General features: G+C 34.8%; 1 protein-coding gene across 1 annotated transcript; it reads right to left on the bottom strand.

Annotated features, from left to right (window-relative positions):
* Positions 1–3,997: 3,997 nt before the first annotated feature.
* LOC111994565 (chloroplast protein FOR GROWTH AND FERTILITY 2) lies at positions 3,998–8,646 on the bottom strand. The gene is made up of 2 exons (XM_024026454.2): positions 8,197–8,646; positions 3,998–5,102 (listed from the first exon to the last, which is right to left on the bottom strand). The coding sequence occupies exons 1-2, from the start codon at positions 8,506–8,508 to the stop codon at positions 4,263–4,265; spliced, it is 1,152 nt and encodes a 383-aa protein (XP_023882222.2). The 5' UTR covers positions 8,509–8,646; the 3' UTR covers positions 3,998–4,262.
* Between the last annotated feature and the right edge of the window lie 1,204 nt (positions 8,647–9,850).

The raw sequence follows: 9,850 nt of genomic DNA, 5'->3' as shown, positions 1-9,850 counted from the left end.
TGCTTTTGTTCATTTCAGTCTTTCAAGTTTCAGATTTATTCAATTAAGGCATTTCTGTTAACTTTTGTTAAAATTTTTAGAAAAAAAAAATTGAAAATATTTTTCAATCATTAATTAAATTTTTTTAATTTAAAAAATTTGAAGAAAAATTTATAAAATTGAAAAATTAACCACAACATATAACAAAAGTTGATGGAAAAACTTTAATTAAATAAACTTAAGAGTTAGAGGATTGAAATGAACAAAAATAAAGTTAGAGGACTCAAATGAAATTTAAAGAAACTTAGAGAGTTAGTTTAGCATTTTATCCTTTTTTTTTTTTTTTATACTATTTAGCTTATTTTTTGCTACTATTCATGGATTTCATTGCACTTTTTAGTACTATTCATGGGTTTTATTGTATTATTTCAGCTACTTTTTAACTTTATTTATAGTACTTTCAGTAAAAAAAATTTTAGTTTTACCTAAATTTGATGTCAATAATGGTGTACTAATCACAATCTGTCAGTTTAACAAGTAAAAAAAGTAGTTAAATTTGTTGTCTATAGCATTGTTGATCAAGTTGTAAAAAAAGTAGTCAAATTTGGTGTCTATAGCATTGTTGATCTTGTATCGAGTACAAGCAAGGACTTCTGTTTCCAAATATCATAGAATACAAAGGTCTCTCAAACACGGCATAATATTGCAAGTAGAAGAACAGTAATGATCACATTTAAAGAACTTTGATGATGATTTAACGAATTTCTTTTTTTTTTTTTTTTTTTTTTTTTACTATTTAGCTTTTTTTTGCTACTATTCATGGATTTCATTGCACTTTTTGGTACTATTCATGGGTTCTATTGTATTATTTCAGCTACTTTTTAATTTTATTTATAGAACTTTCAGTAAAAAAAATTTCAGTTTTACCTAAATTTGATGTCAATAATGGTGCGCTAATCACAATCTGTCAGTTTAACAAGTAAAAAAGGTAGTTAAATTTGTTGACTATAGCATTGTTGATCAAGTTGTAAAAAAAGTAGTCAAATTTGTTGTCTATAGCATTGTTGATCTTGTATCGAGTACAAGCAAGGACTTCTGTTTCCAAATATCATAGAATACAAAGGTCTCTCAAACACGGCATAATATTGCAAGTAGAAGAACAGTAATGATCACATTTAAAGAACTTTGATGATGATTTAACCAATGCTTGCTTCTTCTCTTTTTTAACATTTTTCTTTAGTCCACAGTTAATGCCTCTTTGAAAATGGTAAAGCAATTTCTACACTGAGCGCCCACACACACAGAGACACGAAGGGCAAGGAAACAAGTGCTTGCAAGTCCTCCAACAAATACAAGCTCGTTTTTGTGCTTGTTTAGATGTCCTTTTTTTCCCCTTATTTTAGAGTCAGCAATGGGAGGCCTAGCAGTTTGTGGACTCTCCCCTGTTAAATATGTAATGCGAAAATATGTCATGCGGCTAAAAGAACACGAGGATAATTATATTAATTGTCATATAGGGAATAATAGGAATTTTATTCCAAACTAGTTTGGGCTGAACCTTTTCTAGGAAATAATGCTAGAGAGTAGAGTCAACATTTTTCACAATTATTGACGTTGACATGACTTAGGCTCCGTTTGATTTGTGTTTTGGATGGTTTGCGTCTGCGTTTGACTGCTTTTTTTTTTTTTTTTTTTGACCAGCGCTTAGTGCATTGTTCATGGGTCATGAACAGTGCATCAAGGCAAATGAATGGTAACCCGTGCGTGAACAGTAACTTTTGTATTATTTTTTTTATTGTTTTTAGTTTTTAGCAAAATAAATAGTATCCAAACGGACACTTATTGACTTATTGTGATTGAAATATTGGAAAATTATTAAGTATTCTTGAGATACAATATCATGATATTTCACACTAATATATTCAAGCTACTTAATAAATAAATATGACAAAAATTCAAAAGGTAATCCAGAAAATTTAGTTCTTGTATCATGTGGCTTGCATTTATTGATGTGGAATATTAGAATGCCTAATAATTACTCAATATTTCTTTTATATGAGTCTACAACTCACCACACTATTTTTATCATGTACCAATTATAACATGTCATATCAGCAATATTTAAAAAATTATGAAAAATGCCAAACTTGACTTATCCCTTTAACTCCATAGTAAAAAAAAGTAATAATAATAAGAAAATTGTTTTATGAAGATGCCAACAGGACAAGAAGAAAAACAAGGGGCATGCAACTGATATCTTGCAATCAGTGGAGACCACACACTAAGCTCCAGATGATGTGAAAGATTGACTCCATACAGGTTACACAAGTAATACCTCAGAAACAATAGTGTGTGTCACAAACACGAAAACAGACGATTGTGATGATTAGATGACCTTAGAGCATTCACATCAGTCCGTGTATTTTACACGCCCATTTTTACACTAAAAACTTACTTTTTCTATTTTACACATCCTCTTTTACAAATTACCCACATCAATTCATCTATTTTATCACTACTTTTATTTAAATAATCAATTTTCTCCATTTTTTTATTATTTCCTCAACTACCTTCTATAAGGCGCGCGCTCTCTCACTCTCAGCTTATTTTTTTTCTCAACCATCATTTTTTCTGATTTTTCTCTCTCTCTCTCTCTCTCTCTCTCTCTCAGCCCATCTCCCTACCCATAACCCATCTCAATACCCACGAGCTCCGCTGCGCAGCTCTGATCCGAGCTCCGCTGCGCAGCTCCGATCCGAGCTCCGCTGCGCAGCTCCGATCTGCAGCTCCGCAGCTCCGATCCAAGCTCCCACAAGCTCCGCTGCGCAGCTCCGATCCAAGCTCCCACAAGCTCCGCGGCGCAGCTCCGATCCGCAGCTCCGCAGCTCCGATCCAAGCTCCCACGAGCTCCGCTGCGCAGCTCCGATCCAAGCTCCGCTGCGCAGCTCCGATCCTTTTTTTTTTTTTTTTTTTTGACCAGCGCTTGGTGCACTGTTCATGGGTCATAAACAGTGCATCAAGGCAAATGAATAGTAACCCATGCATGAACAGTAACTTTTTTATTATTGTTTTTAGTTTTCAGCAAAATAAATAGTATCCAAACGGACACTTATTGACTTATTGTGATTGAAATATTAGAAAATTATTAAGTATTCTTGGGATACAATATCATGATATTTCACACTAATATATTCAAGCTACTTAATAAATAAATATGACAAAAATTCAAAAGGTAATTCGGAAAATTTAGTTCTTGTATCATGTGGCTTGCATTTTTTGATGTGGAATATTAGAATGCCTAATAATTACTCAACATTTCTTTTATATGAGTCTACAACTCACCACACTATTTTTATCATGTACCAATTATAACATGTCATATCAGCAATATTTAAAAAATTATGAAAAATGCCAAACTTGACTTATCCCTTTAACTCCATAGTAAAATAAAGTAATAATAATAAGAAAATTGTTTTATGAAGATGCCAACAGGACAAGAAGAAAAACAAGGGGCATGCAACTGATATCTTGCAATCAGTGGAGACCACACACTAAGCTCCAGATGATGTGAAAGATTGATTCCATACAGGGTTACACAAGTAATACCTCAGAAACAATAGTGTGTGTCACAAACACGAGAACAAACGATTGTGATGATTAGATGACCTTAGCCTGGTTATCCCGTTTTAACAAACACTTTCTTGTTTAGCTATGAAACGGTCCATTACATTAGATAGCTGGCCAGATGTGCCGTCTCTATAGGTTCATTAGGTTGTACAAGTTTCCTATATGGATAAGGGTCTTTCAGTTTTCCAATTTTCACAAAGAGTTAAAAAACCCATGTAGCCTATACTCTCTCTCCCTTTTGTAGTTCTTGGTGGAGCCACAGGGTTTTATGTGGCATACACGTGTTCTAATAAGTCACACAAAACATACAGTGATTTTAAATGAAGCAATCAAAAAAGAGAGCATTACCTTTGATGAGACAACACAAGCATAAGACATTTTCATAACCATGTTGTTAAAATAATATGAAATCTACCATAATAGAATTACGAAAAAGTTCTCAAACTCGCTAGTTTCCTTTGTATGTTAAAAGTTTCAACCTTCATACAAAGAAAAAACCTTCAAAAGCAAAAGAAGATAATATTATGAGGCTGATTCTCAGAGGCAAAGAAGCTGTGCAGACGTACTTTTCCTGAAACAAATTGAATGATCCTTTCTGAGCTCTTTTTCTAACATTAAGGAGGCAAAATGTTGAATCTCCAAAGTTGGTAGGTTTATTAGTATAGGCTATACCCGAAAAACTGGCTAATGATAATGGCAAATCCAAGAGCAATTGCTACAAGGGAAGCAGCCCATGTGAGTTTTTCAGTTATTCTTGGTATCCTATCCTTTAATGCTTGACTACATGAGCCAATAAAGACCGTATAGCTTCCCATTGCAATCACAGTACCAACCAAGAACATAACTAGAAATAGAGCTCCGGCTAAGCGGGAAGGCAAAGCAAGAGCTGGCAAGACCATCATCAATGCATCTGGTTGGAGCCCATGGATGATCCCTGTGGCAAAAGTTGCAAAACCGACTTTCTTCTTCCCAACTGCTGGGTTGTCAAGGGCTTCATAAACACTAACATCACACTCACCATTTTCTAAGGCAACACATGGAGTGGGGACTTCTGAAGCCTCCCTAATGCCCATAGCACCAATAACAAGTAAGGTAATGCCCACAACTCTTGTGCCCCAAATTCGGAGAACCTCAATGTGGAGCTGATCCTTTAGCAGTAGAAATAGTAAGCCGAAAATAACCTGACCAGCATCATGGCCACACCCCCAGAGGGCTCCAACAGCAGCACTTTCCATTCGGGTACGACCAATAGAGAGTGGAGCTAAAGCAGCAAGGTGGTCAGGTCCTGATAGTGTGTGTAAGCAACCAGCAAAGAAGCCAGTCCAAGCACTAGTTAGTAATTCAGTCTGGATCAGTCTTTGCCCAACTGCAGCAGCTGCAGGACCCCCTGCCTTAGCTGCGCTTTGGAAGGTTGCAAAAGCTGCTGGCACAAAAACTGGCTGGAGTAAGATCATAATGAGAGCAGAGAGTGCCATACACGTACCAGCAGTGATTGCCTGAACAGTTTCCCAAATATATAAAATTTGTAAGATTTTCAAGCAAATAGGACAATTGACCATTTGAAGTTTAAAAACATAATTGAAGTGTTAGGACTTTGCACATCCCATTAAAAACATGACTATTTTAGGTAAATACACATTATTGCTTGTCAGTTGATCATATGATACAATGCCATTAACAATCAAAGACATTACTCTGTGCATTGAGTATACAAGAGTGCACAATTTTTTTTTTTTTATATAGGTAATCAGAAAGCTATTATAAATGAGAGAAAAATGAAAAAACAAGAAAGTCATGATGATGAACAACAAGAAATAAAAGAAACAAACAGCACAACAAACAGAGGGTGGTCAGGAAACTAAGCTAAGGGAGGACAAAAACTCAGAGAGAGAACAATCCATAAAACCCCAACAACGAGACCACTCCAAAAGACTACGATGGCATAAAACCTTTAACTCATCCAACGTGGATATGACAGCCTAGTGGATAACCTTTAACTCATCCAAAAGACTACACTGGCATAAAACCTTCTGATCACACCCAGAGTTCATCACAGTGACCTTAAAAGTCATGTATGATAGCCTAGTGGATATGACATCCTTTGTAGTGCTCCATGTTTGTGATTTGAACCCCACCTCCCCTTCCTCCACTATATCTACCCATCTTTAAAAAAAATGGCTTTACTTGAGCAGCATTGCAAGTTTTCAACTGTGTAAAGTTCCATCATTTCAGATGTGTTCAAATTTAAATGATTAATCCTGAACTTTCTTTCTACAAGAATTGAACAGTCCAAACACAAGAAGAGATGTGCCAACTAGCACCCAGTGCAAAACCACAAAAATCATAATGCATGAATTGTCATGCAATTAATAAACTAATGATTACAATGGAACACTGATCACACAGATGACACATTCAATATGGGTGAACTATACCCAAATCAAATATTAAATGAGAAAGATAGAATTGATTCAAGTTGAGGCAACAAGGTAGAAAACAACCTAAAATAACAAGTATTAAAAAGGGACATGTCGAATGATGAAAAAGAATACATGTGGCTAATGGTCACCCTATGGCCAGTGCCTAGCTCAACTCAATTATTTCATGCTCTCTGAGATGGATACCAAAAGCCATTGGTTAACTCTAATAGCTAGGTTTTGAGAGGATTATAGATGAGCTTATAGTCTTGTTACCGTATGCTACCAAAGGAAATGAGAGGCCTTTTGGTGCCAGAGCCATAGCAAGACCAACACTCTTCCAAAGTGGAAGATTCTTATTTCCTCTTTGGTGAAAGAGAAGGTCCTCAAAGCCTCTCCATTCCAATGATCATGATGAAGTATCCAATAACTCCTCTCAGAGCTCACAATCATCTATCTTTAAGAAAGAATTGAATCTGGAGCCTTCGAAAGCCAATATTCGGGTATAAAATTTGGTTTTTTTTTTTTGTGTTGCTTCCAATATAAACATATTAGGGACACCTGACTCTTAGACTTAGGACAGGTTGCCAAGGAGTGAGCAAATGCACTGATTATTATTGAGGATCCATAAATGACCTAAAATTTTGGGACTAAGGCCTGGTTGTTGTTGTAGATTTATGATCAAACAGATAACACATTCAATCTGGGTAAGCTATACCCAAATCAAATATTTGATGACTACTTTTGCAACAGAACAGTATCTCAGCACAAGTAAGGATACACAAACCTATTCCAACCTAAAACATCAAGGATCCAATGTATGCTTCCCATTAACAATTTCACTAAACAAATCTATTGGCATCAACTAATTCAGTAGTTCTGGATACTGGGTAAGTGTTAGTGGACAGCATGCAGACAGGTTACAGCCGTAGGCCTCCAATTCCATATCATAATGATGAGGCATTGTAAGGAGATCAAAAACTTATTGTATAATTGGATGTCGTACTAGAGATTTCTAATATACATTATTTGTGACAAAATACACAGATGAAACAGTATAAAGTCTGACTAATGAATAATCTTCTAAAGGAGATAATTTGAATGGCTGAACTTAAGCATTAAAATATTGGTGTAAGTATTAACTCTACACTTGGCACCAAGTTCATAAACCTTGGTTTTTCTTCCTGCGATCAAATTAACACCAATTTTTCTAAAAGTTATTTATCAAGCACCAACATTACAGAGAAAAAAACAAAAATACATTAAAAAAGGATTTTCAATACTAGAGTCTAGATGTATGTTTCTAATTTAATGCTATCAGGAATCTTTCGTGACAGTTAAAAGAATGAACCTGGCTCATAAAAAATATAGCAAGTTGCGTTAGCATATATAGGCTGAGCTGCCCAGCAATGTTTCCTAATCCTACATGACTTGCAGCCAAGTTTGCAATTTAGGTGAGACGTCCAAAAACCTACCTTGAGCAGGAAAATTATATAATACTCTGGGAGCAATGCCCCCTCTTCTCATATGAATTATGAGTCTCAGTCTCACCATGATTTCATTAGTGAGAGAAGGGAGCATTGCTCCTAGAGTACTGAATAATTACTCCCTTGAGTGGGTTCCGGGGAAAAAAAAATGTTCTCATTTTGATAGCCAAACAGATCCTCATAATCCAATTCCCAATCTCAAAAATCCTCAAGTCCTAAAAGTATTAGCCCTCTGATATCTTCAACAAATTTATGAGGCATTGTCATATTTTCTTATCCAAACAGGACTACTACATACACCAAACTTCAGCTCCTATCGCTGAATTATATATTTCCCATAAAAAAATCATAATTAAGGTACACAGAATGTTCATTAAGGAAACTTGAGAAATTCAATCCAAATGTTGGCATTATAAAGCATTTGGGCTCTCATAAATTGCTCATAAGCCATAAGGAAACAAAGGAAAATGTGAAAAAAGACCTCAAAGTTTCTTCTTTTTCCCTAAGTTTTCTCAAAAATCCAATCAAACACAATAGTTTCTTAAGAACTACCATGAAATCCACACAGCAAAAACAAAGAAGTAAATGCAGCATATGATCATTTGCAATAAAAACGGACAAACCCCCCAAAGGGAAATCCAAAAAATTTTCAATTTTTACACAAAATCATTGCACAAAGACCACACCTTTCGTTTCTCAGATGCCCCAACTGCGATCTGTTTAAGCAAATTGAGTTTTGGCACCGACCCATTTGGCGACCCGACCGGAGAAGAAGGCAGAGCATGTAAATTATCCAATGGAGACGATGAACAAGCAGAAAAGGGAGATGGGTTTTCGTTTTTGCAAGAGAACGAGCCAACTCGCCTCGACCCGGCCCGAGTTAGCGGTGAAAAGGCGAGTCTTGCCGAGTCAACTCGGGCGAGTCGAGGGACAAATGGGGAGGGTTTTAAGGTCAGCTTGAAAGGGGTTGGAGATGAAGAGTATAGAAGCCTTTCCATGACCTCTCTGGTCTCTCTCTCTGCCTGTGAAGAGGTTTAGAGCTATAGACTTTGAAAACAGAAGCAGAGAGAGAGAGATGTGAAAAGAGAGTGGTGGGGTTGAGGATAAAGTGGCTAAAAGAAAGTTAACTGAATTTTGAAAAACAAAAAAAGAGATTATAATAGTTTTAAAGTATTAAACTAAACCTAGCTTGATAAGGAAAGAAAAAATTGTCTTACCCCACAAAAAAAGAAAATTAAAAAATTTCTGTATTCAAAAAATTACTAATTATATATTTAATTTGGGGTGGAGGAATGAAAAAAAAAAATTGTCAACTTATCATTTAAAATTGAGATCACTTTATCTATATGTGACTTTGCTTCCATCTTAAAAAAGTTAGTTTATTTTACTATTAAGCACATTTTTGCTATTATTCATGAGCCTCACTGCACTTTTTGATATTATTCATAAATCTCACTGTACTATTTCAATTAACTTTTACCTTTATCTACCATACTTTCAGTAAAAAGTTTTCAGTTTTAGCAAAATAAGCGAATCCTAAACATATGACAGTGGAACTATAACAGCTTAGTTTGTAAACATTAATCTAAGTTTATTGTATTATATGTCTTAGTTGCTAAGAAAAAAATAATAATTTAGATAAATGAATAATAGAATATATATATATATATATATATATTATATAATAAAATGATGATAAATTATAACTCCTCCCCTAAAAAAAAATTAATAAAGCTAGTTAAGGGTTGAGCTTTTTTTAGGAATGGCTAGTTATTATTTATTCCAATTCAAGCAAACAATTTCTTCTTATTCTCCTTCTTATGTCTATAATATGAAACATTTAAGTATTATAATGTATTTTTACATTTTTTTCAAAAAAAAAAAAAAAAAAATCCAATGAAGTCACATTTCCCCATGACCTAACAGCTAACCAAAATCTGCATATGGAGCCCAAAACAAACAAAAAACCCTAATATTTGGTAGAATTGCTGAAAAGCATCTTGCACACGTGAAAGTCACTACCTAATATTTATACCTTCCTCTTGATTCTTCCTTCATTTTCTTTGTATGTTTCTTCCTTGTTTGATGTAGCAAATGGATCATATACATGTTCAGCATTTTTTTTTAAATAGAATTTGTGGAATCATTACACTCATAGGCGGAGCTAATGGGGTGCCAAGGGGGCCACGCCCCCCTAGATTTTGAAATTTTCTATTAATTTTTTTATTTTTTATATCTGGTAATAAATCTAAAAATTATACAAAAATATATTAATTGTTCTCCTGAGAAAATTTCTTGGCTCCGCCACTGATTACACTGAAATTTTGGTAATTAGTGGAC

Source organism: Quercus suber, unplaced genomic scaffold (genome assembly GCF_002906115.3).
Source record: "Quercus suber isolate HL8 unplaced genomic scaffold, Cork oak 2.0 scaffold_56, whole genome shotgun sequence".
NCBI lineage: Eukaryota > Viridiplantae > Streptophyta > Magnoliopsida > Fagales > Fagaceae > Quercus > Quercus suber.
Note: the sequence above shows the minus strand (reverse complement) of the source record. Positions and strands in the feature narration are given on the sequence as shown.